At 41.6% G+C, this 23,162-nt stretch overlaps 1 protein-coding gene across 1 annotated transcript in view; it reads left to right on the top strand.

Annotated features, from left to right (window-relative positions):
* The window catches only part of LOC143020019 (vitellogenin receptor Yl-like), a 160,885-nt gene that overhangs the window by 94,444 nt on the left and 43,279 nt on the right, over positions 1-23,162 (top strand). Inside the window, exons 12-22 of the mRNA XM_076176127.1 lie at positions 58-256; positions 620-814; positions 2,145-2,265; positions 11,816-11,962; positions 12,040-12,153; positions 13,545-13,683; positions 13,811-13,947; positions 14,498-14,707; positions 15,175-15,332; positions 15,432-15,556; positions 16,458-16,645. Coding sequence (XP_076032242.1) covers positions 58-256; positions 620-814; positions 2,145-2,265; positions 11,816-11,962; positions 12,040-12,153; positions 13,545-13,683; positions 13,811-13,947; positions 14,498-14,707; positions 15,175-15,332; positions 15,432-15,556; positions 16,458-16,645 — 1,733 coding nt within the window. The remainder of the gene's footprint in view (positions 1-57; positions 257-619; positions 815-2,144; positions 2,266-11,815; positions 11,963-12,039; positions 12,154-13,544; positions 13,684-13,810; positions 13,948-14,497; positions 14,708-15,174; positions 15,333-15,431; positions 15,557-16,457; positions 16,646-23,162) is intronic.

The following is a 23,162-nucleotide window of genomic DNA, read 5'->3' as shown; positions in this document are numbered from 1 at the left end:
CTAAAATGAATATTTAGTTCAAATTGCAAAATTATGAATGGATTTGGCTCTTCACAGCTATGTGTTCTGGACAGACATTGTTAACAAACAAATAGAACGGGCAGGATTGGATGGATCAGATCGTAAGGTACTAGTGAAGAGAGAAATTGGGTGCCCCAGTGGCCTTGCCTTGGACACGGCTGCACGCAGAGTTTACTGGTTTGATGCAAGCAAGGATACTGCCGAACATGTAGATTATGATGGAGATGACCTGAAGGTAAAATTTAAATGTAGTTAACCAATAAGGACCCATTTTAGCTTTGCTAAGTTGGAAACTGAACTTTTACTTCTCATTTGTCAGTCAGCCTTGGTGATAAAATACTTGGTTGAATGGTTAAAAAAAAAAAGGGCATCTAATGTTGTGGCAAAGGGGAAAGTTTTGGCATTACACACCTTTGCTTACTTCTGTGGCAAAAAAAAAAATCTCCCTCAGTATCCTTCACAACTTTAACACATTTGTCTGGAGTAGTCACTGGAATAGGTGTAAGAAGTATTTGGAAAACCTGTAATAGTTTTCTTAAATTTCTCTAGTGAAGATCATGTGTAGAATCTGACTTTAAAATGTAATGTTTTTTTGCAGCACCTTCCAGAGACGGCAATGGAACAACCATATTCGCTGTCTGTATGGGAGGACACTGTCTATTGGAGTGACCTTGACAAGGAGGCAATCATGGCTGCCAACAAGAGGACAGGGAAAAATAAAATAGAATTGAAAAAATTTGACAATACTGTAGCACATGGAATCTATGTATACCATCCAGCCCTTAATGAGCAGGTAAGGCCATGGCCACAGGTATGTTATAAAATGTGTGTATGGAGAGAGCGAGTGGTTTGAGGTAAAGGTGGGACTTCGTCAAGGATGCATTATGTCACCCTGGCTGTTCAACTTATACATGGATGGGGTAGTGCGAGAGGTAAATGCAAGGGTAGTGGGTCAGGGATTGGAGATGGTTAAAGAAAATGGAGAAAAGTGGGAGGTGAGCCAGATGTTGTTTGCGGACGACACTGCGCTTGTGGCTGGATCGGAGGAGGGATTGAGGAAGTTGGTGATGAGATGTACAAGGGATGAAAGTGGCAGTAATCTGGAAGTGAGCATTAAGGGAGAGGAAGTGGATAGTTTTAGATACTTGGGTGCAAATGTGGCAGGAAAAGGTGGAGTAAAGGTGGAGGTAGAATGTAGATTGAGAGAAGCGAGTAAATGCCTTGGTGGAATAAAAAGTGTAATGAAGAATAGACATTTGGGAATGGATGCTAAGAGGAGACTATATGAAGGAGTGATTGTGCCAACAGCACTGTATGGAGCAGAAACATGGAACATAAGAGGAAGAGAGAAGGAGCTTGAATGTGTTTGAGATGAAGTGTCTGAGAAGTATGATGGGGGTTACTAGGCTAGATAGAGTGAGAAATGAGGAGGTGAGGAGGAGAACAGGGGTGGAAAGGGAGTCGGGAGATAGGGTTGATGAAAGAGTATTAGGATGGTTTGGACACATGGAAAGAATGAGTGAAGGAAGACTAGTAAAGGAGGTATGGAAGGCAGATGTGGAGGGAGTGAACATGAGGGGACGTCCTAGGATGAGATGGATGGATGGGGTGAAGGGAGCTTTGGGGAAGAGGGGAATGTCTGTTGAGGAAGGACGGGAGAGGACAGAAGACAGGGGTGAATGGAGAATGGAGAATGGTTGTATATGGAAGATGTTGTGATGCACGAGGTGGAATGGATGGGGGGATGGGGGGTGAGGTAGTGTGTGCGAGCAAAATTTTGATGCAGCCCGAAGGGATTTCTCCCCGTCCTCTCCTTTATATGGGGGGGACGGAGAGGAGGGGTCGCCGATTTAATGAAGCGGCCTTGCTGTGGATGTGCTGTCTTGCGACACTGCTTCTGACCCAGGGCAGTGGACAAGGTGCAGGGATGACCCGTCATCCAGGAGGTGCTAAGATGGGAGGGAGGGTGGAGGGGTGTGGAGTGTTTTCAGGGATGGAATGGGTGGGAATGATTTTGTACCTTATCCTTTTTGGCTACCTCCCTAGTAAGGGGGGAAAAAGCCTTGGTATATGTATGTATGTACTTAGACCCAGTGTAAATTTGATCTATCTCGTTCTTTTAGGTTTTTAACCCTTGTGGTGCCAGTTTCTGTTCACATCTGTGCCTTTTGTCTCCTGGAACTTTGGGCTTCGCTTGCCGTTGTCCTAGTGGTATGACAATCCTGGACGGAAACAACTGCAAGGGTAAGAATTGTGGGCACAAGTTTTGTTCATCTTGGTTACTCATGGAAATGGGTGTCTTAACTATGTACCACATGCAAAGATGTGGGCTAATTAACAAGGCCAAAGTATGTGGGAAAACGTGTACCTTGAGGCATCAAATTTAGATTGTCCAACTATTCTTTACATATGTAATCCAGGTTTAGTCAATTGGGCAGATATATTGGCCTAAAAATATCTAAAAGTCAAACATGTTTCTTGTATGATTGCCCATTAGTTTTACTAAATATGTAGTGAATAAAAAACTGAAAATGGAATAGTGGTATTGGGAGATCTCTATGCTAGGGTAGGAGACAAACCAATAGATTGAGTGGTTGGGAAGTTTGGAGTCTCGGGTAAAAACTGTAGTGGAGAGATGTCCAGAAGTTGAGCATAAGTACATGTGGGAGAGGGTGGATAGAAGGGTGGTAGGGCTTTAATGGACTATATGGTGGTAATCAGGATAATGGGAAGTTCTGGATGTACATGCTCTTAGGGGAGAGTAAGGGAATGTAATTTTTTTTTTTTTAAGGAAAGTTTAGTGGAGAATACATGGAGGAAAAGGAAAAGGACAGAAGGTAGGAAAGTGCTTAGAGTAAACTCTTTAAATAAGTACAAGAAGCTGAGATAAGAGTGGGAGGGAGTGAAGGATAGAGTAGAACTAGGAGTGGAGAATGAATAGGGATGGTTCAAGGAGGGAGTTGGAAGGTGTTCAAAGATGGTGTAAAGAACAAGGAGAGGAAATAGAAGGAAGGGTAGGGAGTGGTGCGATGAAGCAAAAAAGGTTGTAGAAGAGGAGAAACAAGCATTCAGATTGGTTCAATTGGATGAGAGAATCATGAGGTACAAAGTAAAGAGAAGCAAAGCAAGAGATAAGAGGCAAAATGGAGAGCAGATGTGAAATGAAGTGACAGAATTTTGAAAGCAAGACATTTTGGAAGGAAATTGAGGTGAATCAAGTATAGAAAAGGTAAAAGGTGCAGATGGAGAGATAATGGAAGACGTGACAGTAAGAGGAAAATGGGCAGTATTTTAGCGAGTTAAAGTGCCAACAGCACTGTATGGAGCAGAAACATGGAACATAAGAGGAAGAGAGAAGGAATTTGTTTGACATGGTGTCTGAGAAGTATGATGGGGGTTACTAGGCTAGATAGTGAGAAATGAGGAGGTGAGGAGGAGAACAGGGGTGGAAAGGGAGTTGGGAGATAGGGTTGATGAAAGAGTATTAGGATGGTTTGGACGCATGGAAAGTGTGTGAAGAAAGACTGGTAAAAGAGGTATGGAAGGCAGATGTGGAGGTAGTGAACATGAGGGGACGTCCTAGGATGAGATGGATGGATGGGGTGAAGGGGGCTTTGGGGAAGAGGGGAATGTCTGTTGAAGGATGGGAGAGGACAGAAGACAGGGATGTATGGAGAATGGTTGTATATGGATGTTGATACATGAGGTGGAATGGGTGGGGGGATGGGGGATGAGGGAGTATGTGTGAGCATGTGAGCAAAATTTGATGCAGCCCGAAGGGATTTCTCCCTATCTTCTCCTTTTATGCATGGGGGGACGGAGAGGGGAGGTCGCCGATTTAATGAAGCGGCCTTGCTTTGGATGTGCGTCTGACCCAGGGCAGTGGACAATGTGCAGGGATGACCCTTCATCCAGGAGGTGCTAAGATGGGAGGGAGGGTGGAGGGGAGTGGAGTGTATTGAGGGATGGAATGGGTGGGAATTTTATGCCTTTTTGGCTACCTCCCTTGTAAGGGGGAAAAAGCCTTGGTATATATGTATTAAATGTGAAGGAGGATAGGGAGGGAAAGGTAGTTGCAGTGGGAAGTGCTAAGAAAATGAGTGAATGAGGAAAATGGAGAAATAAGATGAAATGAAAGTGGTTATTAAAACAAGTAGGTGAGGCACCTGGGTTAGAAAGGTGTCGAGAGTGTGTAAAAAGGGAGGTACAGTGATGATGGACTGGCTGGTGAGGTTTAATGTTCCTCTAATAGGTTAGTGCTAGAGGACTGTAGAAGTGCATACATCATCCCCCTTTACAAAGGAAAGGGGGACAAACGAGTAGTTGGGAGGGTTTTGATTAAGAGGATTAGGAGAGGAACAGTTAATAATTGGTGGAACAGTGGGTTTAAGATGGGTAGGGGCTGGGTGGATTAGACTTGTGATAGGCACGTATTTGAGAGCTTGTTAATTTTTTTTTTTTTTTTTTGTGGATTTGGAAAAGGCTCAAGACTAGGTATACAGTAAGGCACTGGTAGGTATTTTAGTAGAGCCAGTTAGAATTGGAAATGGAGAGAGCGAGTGGTTTGAGGCAAAGGTGAGACTTTGTCAGGGATGTCTTGTCACCATGCTGTGCAATTTATACATAATGGGATGGTGCAAGAAGTAAACACGAAGGATTTCTCCCAATCTTTTTCTGCATGGAGGGATGGAGAGGGGGGGGGGTGAAGCGCCCTTGCTGTGGATGTGCTGTCTTGCTGCATTACTTCTGGCTTAGGGCAGTGGGTGAGGTGCAGGGGTGACCCATCATTCAGGAGCAGCAGAGAAAGAGGGAGGGATGGTGAATGGGAGTGGGGTATATGGGGATGAAATGGGTGGGAGTGGATTTACTCCATTTTGGCAACCTCCCATGTAAAGGGAAAAGCCCTTGGTATGTCTAAATAAAAGTACTGAAAACCCCAGAAGGGTGGACATGATCATGGAATAGGACACTTGGCCATACACAAGTGTTCTGCCTTGTCATTGTAAGACTACAATCTCCCCTAGAGAATGATGCAGCTTTTGTACCTCATCAGTAGTTTAATCTAGATTGTATGGCTATATATAAACAGAGGGCTTCATGCTGAAGGGAGGTAACCCTATTCCACGCCCATCAATCACCTATTGTATTGCATCTTGGTTCCATGGATGAAGTCATCCTTGTCTCCTTCCCACTGCTGGAGTTGGAAGCAGAGCAGCAAGATGCAGCATATCCACAGTAGGGTAGCATCTCTTACATGGTGACCCTCTTCTTGTCTCCTGCGGAAAATAGACCAAGAAATCCTTTTGCTGTCAGAATATCATCCATACACAACCGTTCTCCACTCGCACTTGTCCCATGCCTTTTCCCATGCCTTTTCCCATTCCCTACTTGACATTCCCCTCTTCCTCAAAGCACCTTTCACTCCATCCATCCATTTTTTTCTTGGTCATCCCCTAGAGTTCATTCCATCCACCTACTTTCCACTTGGTTAATCCTTTGCTTCTTTCCATGTGCCTAAACAATCACAATCTTTCAACCCTATCTGCCTGATCCCTTTCCACTCACACTCTTCTCACCTTGTTCCTCTAATCTTGTAAACCCCACCGTATATTTACCTAGTTGTATTTCGCGGGAAGGGGAGCTACATGTATGGTGGAAAATGTATGAAACAAGTCTGAAATCTGCATGGAAAGGCAATGCTGGTATACAGGTAAACGTCGACTTACGATGGCCGCGACTTACGATTGTTCGACTTTACGATGACGACGACGACGACGACGATATGATAATTTAACCCCTTCCATACGGTGCCGCACACGTAGGCGTCATGAGGAGCAAGTGGATTCGCGACGCTGCCATATCGGCGTCTTGATTATATTTATTGTAGTCGCCCCTGTGTTTTTACATTCTCTCAAATGTGCCTTCGCGGGTGAAAGAGAGAACGATCGATATAAGCGGTGACTGTATTTTATGATGCGAGTATTATTACGTCACGTCGTACGGCTGGCATTGGCTGCTGCCCGCGAGATTTAAGTCCCGTACTGAAAATACGTATTATAGTGTTTGAATATGGTAAAAAGGATAAAAATAATTAAATAAACTACTGTACATGTTTAATAGGCTATATTCAGTATCTCTGGTGGTTAATATACAGGTAGGCTAGGTACAGTGACCACGGAACAGTGATACACAAATTGGGGATCGACTTACGATGAAATCGTCTTACGATGGCTCTATCGAAACCTAATGCCATCGTAAGTCGACGTTTACCTGTACTGCACAATTTGTCCTAGCTGTTGAAGAGGTGTTGGGATGTCTCCTATAATAGGGTATTGCATCAAGTAGAGAAGAAAAGGTAAAAGGTGCAGATGGAGAGATGATGATGGAAGAGAAGGCAGTAAGGGGAAGATGGGCAGAATATTTTAGGGAGTTGCTAAATGTGAAGGAGGATAGGAAGGGAAAGATAGCTGCAGTGGGAAATGCTAAGAAAATGAGTGATGAGTGAGGAAAATGGAGGAGAAATAAGGAAGGATGAAGTGAAGGCAGTTATGATGAAAGCAGGTAAGGCACCTGGTCAGGATGGATGCCATGCAGAATGTCTAAAAAAAAAGGAGGTAGTGATGGTGGACTGGCTGGTGAGGTTATTTAATGTTTGCTGGAGAGAGGGTAGAGTGCTGGAGGACTGCTGTATAGTTCCACTTTACAAGGGAAAATGGGACAAGTGTGAATGTAGTAGTTTCAGAGGGATTAGCTTAAGTGTAGTTGGGAAGGCTTATAGGAGGATCTTGATTGAGAGGATTAGGAGAGGAACAGAGGGAGTAATTGGTGAGGAACAGTGTGGATTTAGGACTGAAAGGGGTTGTGTAGATCAGATTTTTGTGGTAAGACAGATGTGAGAAAGCTATAGAAAAGGGAAAGGATGTATTTTGGGCCTTTATGGACCTGGAAAAGGCTTATGACAGGGTAGACAGAAAGGCACTGTGGGAGGTTTTGCAGATATACGGGATAGGAGGAAAGCTTCTAGGAGCTGTCAAGAGTTTTTATGAGTAGAAGAGCTTGTCAGGATTAGAAATGGAGAGCGAGTGGTTAGAGGTAAAGGTGGGACTTTGTCACGGATGAGTTATGTAGCCCTGGCTGAGTTATGTAGCCCTGGCTGTTCAATGTATACATGGATGGGGTAGTGCGAGAGGTAAATGCAAGGGTAGTGGGTCAGGGATTGGAGTTGGTTAAAGAAAATGAAGTGGGAGGTGAGCCAGCTGTTTGCAGACGACACTGCGCTTGTGGCAGGATTGGAGGAGTGATTGAGGAAGTTGGTGACAGTTTGGGAGTGTGAAAGAAGAAAGCTGAAGATAAATGTGGGTGAAGTAAGGTGATGATGTACAAGGGGCAAAAGTGGCAGTAGTCTGGAAGTGAGCATTAAGGGAGAGCAACTGGAGGAAGTGAATAGTTTTAGATACTTGGGTGCAAATGTGGCAGGAAAAGGTGGAGTGAAAGTGGAGATAGAATGTAGATTGAGAGAAGCGAGTAAGTGCCTTGGATTAAAAAATGTAATGAGGAATAGACATTTGGGAATGGATGCTAAGAGGAGACTATATGAAGGAGTGATTGTGCCTACAGCACTGTATGGGGCAGAAACATGGAACATAAGAGGAAGAGAGAAGGAGTTTGAATGTGTTTGAGATGAGGTGTCTGAGAAGTGATGGGGGTTACTAGACTGGATAGTGAGAAATGAGGTGGTGAGGAGAACGGGTGGAAAGGGAGTTGGGAGATAGGGTTGATGAAAGAGTATTAGGATGGTTTGGACACATGGAAAGAATGAGTGAAGAAAGACTAAGATATGGAAGGCAGATGTGGAGGGAGTGAACATGAAGGGACGTCCTAGGATGAGGTGGATGGATGGGGTGAAGGGGGCTTTGGGAAAGGGGGGAATGTCTGTTGAAGGACGGGAGAGGACAGAAGACGGGAGAATGGTTGTATATGGGTGATGTGATGCATGAGGTGCAATGGGTGGGGGGAGGTGGGGACGTAGTATGTGTGAGCAAGGGATTTCTCCCCATCTTCCCCTTTATGCATGGGGGGACGGAGAGAGGGGATCGCCGATTTAATGAAGTGGCGTTCCTGTGGATGTGCTGTTTTGTGACACTGCTTCTGACCCAGGGCAGTGGACAAGTTGCAGGGATGACCCATCATCCAGGAGGTGCTAAGATGAGAGGGAGGGTGGAGGGGAGTGGAGTGTATTCAGGGATGGAATGGGTGGGAATGATTGTGCCTTTTCCTTTTTGGCTACCTCCCTTGTAAGGAGGAAAAAGCCTTGGTATATGTTTGTATGTATGCATCAATTTAGTGTGGAAAAAGACACTTGCCTCTATGCCAGAGAAGGAAGGCAGTCTTGATTAGATACTAAGGGTGGGGAGGTCTCGGAGTAATTGTTGCCTCTAATTCCAATAAGTGGAAACCCTGCAGCCCAACAGTAATTAGGAACTGTTTTCAGGTCCTCTTGCAGATCTTGAAGAAACTTTAGACTATGCTGGTATTTGCCTAATTATAGTATGCAGGAAAAGAGCAGCACTTGTTGGGTCTTGTTTCCTCCAATTTATCATACCTAGCCTCAACTTCATATAAAATTCCATCTATAAATATATTCTTGATTTCAGATTGTTAGATTTGAATACATATATTGTTGCAGCTTGGGCTACATCTCCTAATTCATTTTTTTTTCATATCCTTTAGATGTGGTCTCTACTTTTCATGACCTTGATGCCATAACTGTGTGTAGTCTTTAAGTGACCTCTGTACTGTAATGTCACTTCTCCAGTGACCCAGTGCTTTTAGTAGTTTTCCCAAAGTGTTGGAAAAAAATTCATGGAAAATCTACTGATCGGAATAACCAAGAATTGCTCTTGTATTTATTGTTGGTTTTTACTAGTTGAGAATTTTTTCAATATCCCCTTTGAGACCACTGAGAGTAGGATGCCTAGGCCTATCCCCTGTCCTGTTTGTCACCTTTTATGACTAGTGGGAGCACTTTATGGCCTTATTTTCTCCCCTACCACAAGGTTTGGCAAAAAAGGAAACTTGTATTCAGAGAAATGGTACAGGACAGTATTAAGAGTGGGAAGGGGGGAACAGCATAATGGAGGGACAGTTGCAGTATAATAAAGTAGCATCATTTCTGGGTAAAGATTTCCTCTCGTTTCTCACCATCCACCTGGTAGGTCAGTGTAGAACTGTCAGTCTGCGTCAGCCTCCTCCAGTTGGCAGTCATCATACAGTCTCGTGTACTTGTTAGCGCTTGGCTTACTAGCCAAAAACGTCATAAACCAACCAACCAACCAACCAACCATTTTGTACTTGTTGCTGGGAGGATCCTTTATTCCTAAGCACTTCATTGATGTCACACCATCTTTTCCTAGGTTTTCCTGGTGGTAGTCTACCACTGGAATGCCAGTTCAGCCATTGTTTTGGTGTTCTCTTCCATTCTCATGACATGTCCACACCATCGTAGCTGTGCTCTTTCTGCAAAGACTAAGATGCTGTCGATGTATAGTTCCTTCTGGATGTCTTCATTTCTCGTTCTATCTCTTCTAGTAACACCCTTGATGATACACAATACTCTCATTTCTGCAGCTTGAATTTTACTTCTAGCTTTAGTTGGGAGTCCAAGACTTGCACCCACAAGTCAATACTGTATAGGTCTCAAGATGGTACATGCCTGTCTTTAAATAGGGGATAGAGAAGGTTAACATTTTTGCTGTAACTGGTAACATCTTCTATGGTTTTACTTCTAACTTCATCAAATGCAAACCCCAGATACTTTACTTCAATTACTTGCTTCAGTTTCACATCTACACCCACTCCTCGTTTAACGACCTACTCGGTTAACGACAACTCGGAGTAACGACGGGCTTTATCACAGACCAATATTCGTTTAATGTAAATCTCCCGAAGTTACGACGTCGTGTACGATAATTAAGTTGGCTGAGACAAATTTGTATGATGTAATAAATGAACTTGTACGGTGGATATTAGCTGTGAGGTAAAGTGTTCTGAAGCTTAGGTCTACATTACCATCCTGCAAGCTGGAAAAACTACCTGGGGTACAATATATACCGGTAGTGGTAAATTTTTAGTTTTGACCAAGGGTGCAATATAGCAATAGAAAATTACTAATTTTGTAAATTATAATGTATCAACGTAATATGCAATTTTGTGAGTGGAAATAAAAAAGTGCTAAAACAAATTTCGTAAGTAAGTCATGTTGGACGAATGGTACACCATGTTTATGTAGATGCCGATGCCGATGTCGAGGAAATGAAAGGGTGATAAATTCGCCTAACCTAAACTAAACTAACCTAACTTGTTTGATAAAATATTACCTGCAAATTAAATGTCATCCGGCTCGTCCTCATTGTCGTCGTCGTGAGAGACGTTGGCAGACAACAAGATCCTATGCTACCGACTTCATTCATTAGCATATTTTCTTGTAGCATGGTATTTTTTACTTTCATTAACGCCCACCGTAAATAAACAGTAAATAAAGCTTTAATGTACTGTATAAAAGAGGGAAATACACGAAAATAAAGATGCATGTATTGCTGGTCATTGTACATACAGTACATGTACGTATATGTATACACTTTCGCTTAACGACCAATTCGGTTAACGACGGCGCGCTGGTCCCAATTGTCGTCGTTAAACGAGGAGTGGTTGTATTTGTATGTCAATCTCTGTTCTCTCCATCTCCCAGCTAGCATTAACTGTTTTCCCAAGATTTATTTATAGGCCATGTTCTTTTAATACATTATTCGAGGTTAATCATGTTTGCAAACTGCAAATTTTCTTCCAATCCCACATAGTCAGCATAGATAAGTGGCATAGTTCCCCGTCTCCACTTCTTTGCTTCACTACTTTCACAACTTGATCCATCAACAGTATAAATAGAAGTGATATTATGCTACCCTGCCTTGCACCAGATGTTACTTCAATCCACTTTTCCTTTGCAACTGGCCTTGCTAATGTTTCATCACTGGCATACAAGCTTTTAATTGCTTTTTCCAGCTGTGGGGGAATCTAATATTCAGCTTTCCTCATCGCCCTCCATAACATCTGCCTTGTTGAATGCTTTTTCTAATCTAATAAAGCCACATACTTTTTGGGAAAGAGGGGATGTCTGGGGAAGGAAGACTGAAGATGGGGATGATGCTGTGATGCATGGAAGGGAGGGGGTGGGGGATGGGAGATGAGGGTGTGTGGGTGTGAATATTTTGACAGCTTGAAGGGATTTCTCATCCTTTCTGCATGAAGGGATAGAGGAGGGTTGCCTATTAAATGAAGCTGTTTTGTTGTGCTGTCTTGTTTCTGACCCAGGGCAGTGGGCAAGATGCAGGGAGGATCTGTCATCCAGGAGCCAACAAAAGAAATAGAGAGGGAGGGAGGTAGGTATGGTGAATGGGAGTGGAGTATATGGAGATGAAGTGGGTGGGAGTGAATTTATTCCTTCAACTTTGGCAACCTCCCATGTAAAGGGAAAAAAGCCCTGGTATGTGTATGGTGTGTACAATTTAACTACAGTCTTGCATAGCATATGTGACTGAAGTCAATGACTGGAGTGAATCATCTAAATAATAGAAATAAAACTTTCCCCCATGTAAGGGAGGAAAAAAGCCCTTGGTATGTATGAAATTGCCCTATTCATGAACTCTGAAAAAAATTGGGAACAACTAACATCTTATACTTGGAATGTAAATTTGTTTCCATAGCTGACAGTGTTTTTGACATATTGAACTTTTTTCAGGGAATGTTGGCCTGAATCATCTTCTATTGGGAGTTAAAGGACAACTGAACACACTCCAGCAGCTAGACTATGGAAGCCATATTGTGAAATGGGAGTCGAATGTGGAACTAGAGCGATGCAGCGATATAGATTACGACCCGGTCCAAGGTGCGAACAGTTGCATACCTAATGTATTTATGAGTAATTGGTCATTCCTAGTAGTCATGAATTGTTGTTTATTCCAGATCGTGTTATAGTCTCCGATACCTGGGCAAAGAAGATCTTGAGCATAAACTTGACAACCAGACTAGCAACAACACTAGTAAATGATGTGACATACCCAGTTGGTGTTGCTGTTGGTATGTAGAAATTGAAACTGAATATAATTTAGATTGTATAGTAGGTGAACACTTCAGGTTGCTTTTGTAAATGTAGGGAGCAATTACAATCCAGTAAATTATGATCGGAGGGAGTGCATACATCAAAGCTTGTTAATGGTTGCTAGCATGATATCTGGGTCCTGGTAACTTGGGTTACTGTCAAAATGCATACCAATCATCCCACCACAATTTCCTATAGAAAATGTTTCTTAACCAAACTATACCCCTGACCCCTGAATAAGTATATATGTATGCAAGGTAACACAACAATGGCTCGAGATTGTCCTTAACCACCTCAGTACAACTCAAATAACCATGTGCAGCATCAGTTGCCATATGCAGTTTTCATCACACTATTTGCATCATAAAATAGTCACTGCTGTATAACTTATTTTACTGAGCAATAATACATAGATATATCAAAGGAATTTTCCCCAATACAAGGGAGGCATCCAAAAAACAGGCATAAAATCCACTCTCCCATTTCATCCCCACATACTCCACTCCCATCCACCCCCCTCCCTCACTCTTATCTTGGCTGCTCCTGGATGACTGGTCATCCCTGAATCTTGTCCACTGCTCTGGGTCAGCAGTGTCACAAGATGCAGCACATCCATAGCAAGGCAGCTTAATTAAGTTTGAACCCCCCTTCTCCATCCCCTCGTACAGAATTTATGGGGAGAAATCCCTTAAGGCTACGTCAATTTATTTTGCACATACTCCCTCATCCCCCCCCATCCCCCACCCACTCCCTCTCGTGCATCACAGCATCATCCATGCATAACCATTCTCCATTCACCTATCTTGTCTTCTGTGCTTCCTAAACAGACGTTTCCCTCTTTTCCAATGTCCCCTTTATCCCATCCATCCATCTCGTCCTTGGTTGCCCCCTCATGTTCACTCCTACCTCTGCCTTCCATACATCTTTTACTAATCTTCTTTCACTTGTTCTTTCCATGTGTCCAAACCATCACTGAAAATGTGATCAAACCAGTTCACAGAATCCAGGGGTAACTCTTGTACAACTATAAAAAATGTAATGGATGCCAACGCCTGCATCCTTGTGACACCTACATAGGTGTCATTGAACCAAAGTGGTTAATAGAAACGCTGGTAAATTAGTCTACAAGAATACACCTATATTTACCCTAACTTTATTCCCACTTCCCACCTATAGCCTCACTGTGCCCTAGGTAATCAGCACAATATCTTCAAAAGTGAGTGCTGGGGAGTTGTCGGGGACATTAAAATATAGCTGGCAATAGCTATGTAGATATCTAGAATAAGTAGTTTCCCTAAGAATATGAGAACTTGTTCCCAATCTAAATATAGAAGATTGTTCAGGAGTACATCAGCAGCCTATATTACAGATTGGATTCTTGGCAACATATACTGGGTTGATAGCTTCAAGCATGTGGTAGAGGCCACCAACAGCAGTGGACAGATATGGACAATCATTCTGCCCTCTATCTACTATCCAAAGGATATTGCAGTGGCACCTATTGAAGGGTAAGTTATGCTGCACCGAAAATGGCTTCAAAAATGTTAATACGCATATAGATAGTAAACTGTGTGGACAGTGCAGAAAATTGTGTATACAGTTCAGGTACATAATTATCACAGGTTATCTCTACAGGTTCTTCTATGTGGCAGTGGCTGGGCATGATCCTCACATCACAAGGTGCAGGCTTGATGGTAGCAATTGCATGAAAATCTTGGAAAACAATATCCAGAAACCACATTCGATCGTCGTTGACCATGATCCCAACAACCGTAATGACTATTTGGTCTTGGAAAGGATTGAGGGTTTAGAAATGGCATCCTCTGTAGAAATACATGCTGGTCTATCCAGAGCTAGGTCAAATGCACCCTCTCCCATCAGTCGACTAAACTACCTCTTTGTGCCTCAAACAAGTTCCTATGCAAAATACTTTGTGCAAAAGCACAGTTTTAGGGAGTGCAATTGTATTGTTGACCTTGGAAAAATAAGCATACAAAAGTTGCAAATAAGATGTTAAGAGGGAGGAAAAGGGTGTTACATGTGTACCAGTGGCTTTCCCCCCCTCCCCCCTTACAAGTGAGGTAGCCAAAGTCATAAAGGCATAAATCCACTCCCACCAATATCATATTCCACATATTCCACTCCCATTCACCCCCCCTCCCTCTTTTCTTGGCTCCTCCTGGTAAAAGGGTATTGGACAAGTAATAAGATTGCAAGGAACTAGTACACCTGTAGATACCTGAGGAAAGTAATTTATGTAGAAAATTGTATATAGTTTGTGCATGGAATTTAATCAATGTCAACAGTAATTGCTTGTTTCAGGACGTATCTACTGGACAGATACTGTGGCTGATAAAATCTATAGTGCCAACTTGGATGGCTCTAACATGGTTGATGTTGTAACTAAGCTGGACCACCCAATTGATCTTGCTATATTTGGCGAGCAAATCTTCTGGTCACAACGTCGCTCAAACCACTTGCACTCTGTTGCAAAATCTGGCAACGTGTCATCAGTCACCAAATACTCCGTTGGTGAGTAAACCTGTAACTTGGTTTAATATCTGTAGTCAGTCATGTCAACATTTCTTTTACATAGAAGTGGAAAAGTCCATAATATTGGTGCTTATAATTGGAAACTATTAAATCCATAATATTGAGCCCCTTGTATTAAGTGTTCCTAAATTGATATCGAACCCAAATTCTTGTTTTAGTGAAATTTTAAACTTCAGCAGTTCTGTCCACAGCTGAATAAAACTAACATTAGCCATGAAATCTGTAGTGAATAGTCAATGAGGTTGATAGCTCAACCCCTATACCCAAACTCGGAAGTACAAACTATGGCCAAGATAATGCTATCCACTTGCACAGTGCAGCAATAAAGTTAATGTATAAAACAAGTGACTGAACATGCCAGTTTCAGAAAGTTGGACAAAATGCATTCTATTACGTGTAGAGCTCGGTGCTACTTAAACTACCACTGCATTGATAAATACTTTTAGGTGAAGGGAGAAAAATTTCAGTGGTCAGCGAGTGGTCCATTTCACTGGCAGACATAGGCTGGAAATTATCCCCCCAAGGACATGCAGCTTCCAACCCATGTGAAACTGAAAATGGAGGCTGTCAACACCTGTGCTTCATTAATGCCAATCGGGACAAGGTAAAACGGGCAACTACTAGGGTAAAATTGGGTGTCTACATTGGGAAACCCTGAACATGCATATTTTCAACATCTTAACAAATGACTCCAACTTTGCAGGTATGCAAATGTGGTATTGGTTATGAACTGATGAGTGACGGAGTTTCATGTGATAAGAAAAATAAATGCAGTATTGACGAGTTTGAGTGCGTCTCCACTGGTTTGTGCATCAATATGTCATGGAAGTAAGTGGTTATTTAGAAGGGTAAAATGACTAGTGTTGTAATAGGTTTGAGTCTCAAATTAATTTAGAAAAAGTTAGAGGCATGTGAATATTGTGTAAGGTGTGGTCATTTCAGTATTGGTCAGAACTTTCCATAATGACCAAGCTATAAGGTATTCAGGAAGGTCTGCCTGCACAGTGAGCATCTGGGGTTTGTGGTATGAGCCACATGAATTTTGTATGGATTTGATACCAGAACAACCTGAATGGAAGAAAGGTGTGTAGGACTACATTTAGTAGGGTTTTGGAGGAACTTGACTGTATATGTAGCCTCCCACAAGTTAGCAATTCCTTGTGAATCTGGAAAAATTTAGCATTTGGGAATTCTTGCTGTATTGCTTCAGACCCAGGACAGTTGTTGGGATACAGGGATGACCCATCATCCATGAGGAGCCAAGATGAAAAAGAGGAAAGGATGGGGGGAGTAGAATAGGAATGAAATGGATGGGAGTGGGTATATGACTTTTTCTTTCTTTTTTTTTCTCTGGCTACCTCCCTGGTAAGGGGGGAAAATGCCTTGGTGTATATAATTAAAAATTAAGCACCATAAGTAGACTTGAACAATGTGGCACCAACTTTTAAATCTTAAAACTAATGTAATTGTTCCAAGTGATGTAACTATAATGCTTATATGGAAAATGTGATGTAGCTACCAGACCAGTTCATGTTGTGGCTCTGAAAGATGGATTGACATAACTGTCGAAGATGGCTGGTTGTCTCCTAAACTTGAACTTCAAACCAGTCAAAGGGAGGTGTGGCCCCAAGGGGTAGGAACCTGGTCTCTGGACTGGAACAGTTGCTCTATTCTCACTCCCAGATAACCCACTTCCCACCAATTTATTTAAACTAACTTCTGCCGGTAGGTGTGATGGATCTCAAGACTGTGATGATGGTTCTGATGAAGACTGTGGAAGTCGGTGTGATGCAGAGAAATTCCGTTGTAACAATGGTGGCTGTATTGAGGCGTCTAAAAAATGTGACACCTATATGGACTGTGGAGATAAATCTGACGAGTCGGAAGAAACTTGTGGCCCAAAAACCTGCTCTGCTGGTAAGGAATTTCTAGATAGTTTGGACATCTAGATCATTGAAGAGGGTTTACAGACATTTTAGGAATAAAGTCCAATGACTGAATTTTGTACTAGTCCTCGAGTATGGACATTTTACTTGATATTTTTTTAAATAATTAGTCTTCAAGTAATGAAAGCTAAGGCATGTATTCACCTAGTTGTATTTACCTAGTTGTATTCTATGGGAAGGGGAGCCATGTTCTTGATGTCCCGTCTTTGTATATCTCAACACCGAGTTTAGATTCATGGTATTTGCACACTTTGGTCAGATTTGTTCCAGACACTGTTTCCTAGTTTAGTTTGTTCCAGACATGAATCGCTGGGAAGCTATTTTTTAATCTTCTATAACTGTCCTTTAGCTTCTCGTGTCCCATTTTAACAAGTCATCTCTATCAAGAACTTCGATCCATTTCATAATTCTGTAGATAGTTGGCAAATCGCCTCTTGTTCCAGCGTTGATAGACGTAATTTATCCAATCTTTGCTCATGTAAAATTCAAGTGTAGGTGCCACTTTTGTTGCTGCTCTTTGAACTTTCCAATTTTATTTTTGTACTAGCTGCCCATAGTGTCGCAGCATACTCCAATTTAGGTCTGATCAATGCAATTAATATTTTCTCTACCATTTCTCAATCCATGTAGTCGAAAGCCACTTTCATTGATCTTATCAGGCGTCAAGTCACTTGAGATAAATACTCCAAGGTCCCTTTCATTTTTTTTTCGACTCCCTTGGTACCACTTTTGTATTGACCTGATATTCTATTTTTGCTTTTTCCAAATTCCATCGTACTGCATTTCTTAATGTTAAAGTTCATTTCACACTTCAGACTCCATTTCCATATTTTATCTAGGTCTTGTAGCGATCTACAATCTTCTGTGCTTACTCTAAGTAGTTTGGTATCATCAGCAAAAGTTCATGTAACATTTCACTCCTTCATCCATATCATTTATATATATGGCAAACATTAAATGCACCAATCGGCGAAAAAAATACATGGGAGCGACGAGCGATTTCGCTCGGGAAAGTTCCAATGTCGCTCTTGCAAATCCAATAGCGGGAGCGATCTCCTTAAAAAAAAATTGCTCCCGCTGCAAGATTCAACATTTTTCATGCATTATCCATCATTTGGCAATCCCCGAATCCCATCACCATTGATGAAAGGATCAGAGCAAACACAATTTACCCATGATCAATCATTACATTATCAATCTATATCATAAACGCAACACATCAATCAACTTTAATTTGTTGATGTACGTACGTATGTGTACGCGGTATAGCTGCTAGAGTTCAATGGCTTACCTAGCCTAGCTTCACATCAGCTGCATGCGCGCATATACTAGTACATGTTGACTCGACTCTACACGACTATCGTGCTACATAATGTCGCTAGTTGCGAATTGCATGGTACCTGTATGCAGGGAAGTTCATTGGTTGCATGCAGCTAGCTGCCCAACCAACACGGTGACTACATGTACAATGCACCATACCCAATACCACATCACCTCGTGCATACGTACACTGTACATATGCAAACTCGCTCGAGGCCTAGGAGGGAAACTGGGAAATCCCATTTATAACCTTGTTCACATATTTGAGAACAAAATAGAATCAAATGTTTGGTTAGTAATTAAAAGTAAATAAATTTAAGTATAAATATGAACATTTGATAATTATATATTTAGTTCATAGATATGGATCTTTGGAGGGAGAATAAAAATACAAAAATCAAAAAAGATTCGTTAGCTAGCTTAGGTTTACGGTAGCTAGGTCTACGTTCATACGTCACGTCCATGCCAAACTTTCGATGATCGTACATCATGGAGCGATTTCTAGTGGAGTGAGTGAAGATGGTTTGCCCTCGGATTCGGTCTTTTCTGAATCGAGGGAGTGTTTTGACGGCAGGAACCGCTTCTAGACCAGCAAAGCCTAATTCAAACTCTACAGGCAAGGACCAAGGAAAACAAAAACCAGTAAAGCATGAATCTACTATACGCTTGTGGAACCTAGATTGGCTTGAAGTGGATCGGGACAGTGGTGGTACTCTAACGGTGTATTGCAAGGCTTGTCGTGCATTTCCACCCCCCAACCACTGCCAGTGGAACCAGAGGCGCTGTGTCTGCCGATCAGTTTCACCCATCCCCTACCCCCAAAATTACAGGCTGATTTGTTAAAAAAAAAAAAATTCATGCACATGAGTATTTATTTATTGGGGATTATTTGGCATCAGGTGTACATGAGTAATGAGTTAGCCTTCCAAGAGTTTGAAGGAAATCGAACCTGCAAAAACATGGCTCTGGAAGTATAAAAAATGTCTCTGGTGAAATTTAAAAAAAAAAAATGAAAAATGACTGGAAAAAATAAATATTTTCCCTGGCGCCAATACAGATCCCTGTGGGATGCCACTACCATCTTCCCAGTTCAAGTTCTCATATCTAAGTACCACTTTTTTTTTTTTTTTTTTTTTTTCTGTCACAAATCTTTCATCCATCCCAGTAGACCTTGTAATCCTATTAAATTTTTCTTATCTTTTTATGTAGTACTTTGTCAAAAGCCTTCTGCAAGTCCAAGGAGGAGCAATCTTCCCAGCCAGCTTTCTTGTATTCCTATTAATCTTGAATAAAAGCATTTAATTTGTGGTACATGATATTCCACTTCTAAAACCAAATTTGGGGTTTAGCATTTTATTCTCCCAAGTGTTTGATCAATTTGTTCCTGAACCTTTTTGCATATTTTTGGTACTGTGCTTGTAAGGGATACCAGTCTATAGTTTGTAGGATTGTTTCCTCTATATATTGGTACAAGGTTTGCATTTTCCCAATCTTGTAGTACCTTTCCTTTGAGAGATCTAATATCTTGTATAATTTATTTCCTCTATACTTTCAATATCCAATTTGAAATTCCATCAAATCCATGTGATTTCCTAACATCTAGGTTTTTTTTATTTGATCTCTTATTTTTGTTACCTTTATTTCTTTCATTTTGGGATCTTTCTTGTCCATCTTGTCAAATTTGAGAGCTCTAAATTATAAAAAGACCTGAAAATGTGATAACTTAAGCCATTTGTCATCTATATATTTTTTCTCCATGCAGTTTCACTATTTCACGTTTGCCTTTTAATTTATCATTTACATGTCTGTAAAAGAATTAAGGTTGATCCTTGCATTTCTATATATATATTTTTTTTTCTTTCCTGGGTATATTCACGTTCATTCCTAAGTTTTGTTTGCCATTTTGATGTTTGTCTTTTTTCCATGTTTTCCAGGCCTTGTCTTTTATCTTTAGCCTAACTGCACCTTTTGTTATACCAACACTTTATATAAATCTTTTCTTTTGGTACATATTTATAGATTCCTTCCTTATACTTTAAAAGGTGTTCAATTTCTCTTTGGAAAATTTATCCCAGTTTTGAAAAATTTGTTTTACAAAGTCCCTTTTGTTTTACATTTATCTTCCTTCTGTTTTTCATTTATTGTTTTCTTTTAATTCAAACTATTAGTATGTGGTCACTCTTCCCAATTGGTATCTTGTACTCAATTTTGTTCAAGATATCAGGTTTAGAAGTGAATACTTAGTCTAGTTTTGATGGTTCTTCATTGTTTCTATATGTACCATTTTCCTTGACCCATTGTGATGAGGTATATTCGATAGTCAAGTCCCATAGCATGTTGCTCAAGAGTTTTTCTCACCCATTTTACCGTCATTTCTTCCCAGATTATTAACTTTGCATTAAAGTCACCCATAATTACTATTTTAACACCCTCTTTCAGTAACTGGGAGCATTCTTTTTCTTCCAATAATTTGGAATGATCACTATCGGACCAAGCCTGTGTTTTGGGGGGGGCTGGATGTAGTGTGGATTGCCTGATGAAGGGAAGAATTGTAGTGGATTGATTAGGGTTTAATGTATGCCTAAGTGAAGATTGTGTGCCTGATGACTGGGGTTCTTAGTTCAGTTTCACAAAATTAGGGGGACAAATGAATATAGTTTTACAAGGATCAAAATGTTGGAGGCATGTAGGAGTGTTGATACAGGATTAGGAAAGGAATGGAGGTTAGTGATCTGGAAAAAGGGGTATGGATTTAGGAAAGACCATGGATCCAGTTTGGCCAGTTTTTGGCTAAAGGTAAGGATATCTTAGGATTTTAGATTTGAAGGCTTGTGACTGTCTAAAGGCACTGTGGGAGGTTGCAGCTGTATAGGATTGAAAGTTGAGAGCAGTAGTTTTTGAGTAGCGACTTTAAGGCTGGAAGTGGTAAGTAGTCAGTTGAAGCTGGGGCTATGGCAGAGTTGTGCAATGTCATAATGGATCAATGTGTAGTTGGATGGGGTGGTATGGGAGATAAATGGAAAGGTAAGGGGCAGGGTTCTGGAGATGGTAGGATAGAGGGAAGCAAAAGCTTAGCCTGTTTGACACTGCAATTGACTGGGCCAGGGGAGGGTCTAAGGCAGCTGGTGGTAGTTTGGGAGGGTATGTGAGAGGAGAAAGTAAACGTTGGCAAAAGTAATGCGAGATGTACAAGGGTTGGGATGGAATTGAATGAAATTTTTAATGAGGCTAAAGTAATTAGTTTGAAATGTTTTGGGTTGCATGCAACAAGGAATTGAATAGGTGGTGAAGGTAGAGGTAAACTGCAGTGAGGGAAGCAGATGTCATGAATGGAATGGTCATAAATGGGTACCCGGGAAAGGACACAATGACTGTATGAAAGGGTGGTTTTACATTGGGGAAAAGCATGTGAATATGGTCTTTATTGGTCATTTTCACTCGTTCAAATTGAAGCATTTGATAGTGGTGATTTTGGTAATAGACCTCTTCCTCGCATGGTGCTTCTTGGTTTACTTTTGACACTTTTCATGATTGTACCTAGAACACTGTATGGGGCCAGAGACTTGGAATGTAAAGGACAAATGCTACAGATGAAGTATCTCAATATGGTGTGGGTTGTTGTTGTTGTTGTCGTTGTTCCCTAGACTCTGTCCGAGCAGTCCCGTCTCCCCAAGGAAGGCCACAGCCGAAACTGGGTTTTCCCACAAATCCTATATAGAGTGTATGTTGTGTTGTTTGTGTGCATGATTGTGTATAATGCAGTCTTCCATTGTGTTGTATGGTATGGGGTGAAGTGTTACATCCTGGGCAGCTGTTCACAACACAGTCGTCCAGCCTCTTCTGGTAGCTTAGGAGTGCTGGGTGGTGACCGCATCGCAGTCTGGCCAAGTGGACTCTGTCCTTTCGTGGGAGAGAGGATTCAGAAGGGTGGATATCAGGGGGTCTGGCATGCAGCAGTGTGTTGTCTTTCAGTGTGTTAATGGAGCGGTGAGTGATATGATTATGAATATGTTTCCGGAGGCTGGTATTTGGTGGTTGTGGAGGAAGAGAAGAGAGTATCTGTGCGTAATAAAGGTCTTTGGGTGTAGTTTTAATGTTTCTTGGTGTGTGTGGGTGTTCTGCTATGTAGTGTAGCGGGTGTGATGTGTTTGTGGTGGCTGCAGCAAGTGTTTGTGTGCCTCTCATGTCGAGGTGGTCCTTGACTTTGAGGACTTTTGTTTCATGGTGTAAATGGTCTGTAGGTGATGTATTTGTGCAGCCTGTAATTGTTTTTAGGGCTTTGTTTTGTATGATTTGAAGGGTGTGTCTCACTGAGATTAGGAGCCCATGCAGGACTCGCATAATTCATCACTGAGTGTATGCATTGTTTGTATATTGTTATATTAGTTTCTTTGTTTTGTCCAAATGTTGTTCCAGTGATTGACTTAAGTGCGTTAAGTCTAGGTGTGCATTTGTTTTTTATGTTTGTGAGGTGTTGTTTGAAAGACATGGATGTATCGTATGTTACACCAAGAATTTTCGGTGTGTTTGTGTGTGGTATTAGTGTTGTTGATGTAGAGATGAGGTATGTATTTGTGTTCTTTTGTCCAGTTGGTGAGAAGTGTTGCTGTAGATTTGGTTGGAGCTATTTTGAGTCTGTTTGTGATGAACCATGTGGTGAGTGTGTCAAGGTAAGGCTGGATTATTTCTGCAGCTTTGTCTGTGTTACGATGTGTGCATGTGATTATGTCGTCTGCGTAGGAAGAGATTTGTATTTCTGAGGTGTCTGGCGTGGGTAAGTCATGCATGTATAGATTAAATAATGTGGGGGATAGAACTGAGCCCTGTGGTACTCCGTTCTTAATGTTTCTGATGTGCGATGATTGGCCATTATATGACACATGAGCATTCCTGCCTGTGTTATATATTTTATTTGTTAGGTTGTGGCGGGGGATAGCATCAAAAGCTTTACTAATGTCCAATGTTATAAGAAGTGTTCTGTGGTGGGGCCTATCTGAATTGATGCCATCTAAAATTCTTTGTGTGAGGTTTGTCAGAAGAGTGTTTGTGGAGTGTAGTGGCCTAAAACCGTGTTGTGAGTCAGCAAGGGGAATATATGGTGTGACAAGTTTAAGTATTAGGCGTTCAATGACTTTAGAGGGGGTGCAGAGAAGTGTGATTGGGCGGTG

This window comes from Oratosquilla oratoria, chromosome 38, assembly GCF_046742065.1.
Source record: "Oratosquilla oratoria isolate Oo_2021 chromosome 38, ASM4674206v1, whole genome shotgun sequence".
Classification (NCBI taxonomy): Eukaryota; Metazoa; Arthropoda; class Malacostraca; order Stomatopoda; family Squillidae; genus Oratosquilla; species Oratosquilla oratoria.
Note: the sequence above shows the minus strand (reverse complement) of the source record. Positions and strands in the feature narration are given on the sequence as shown.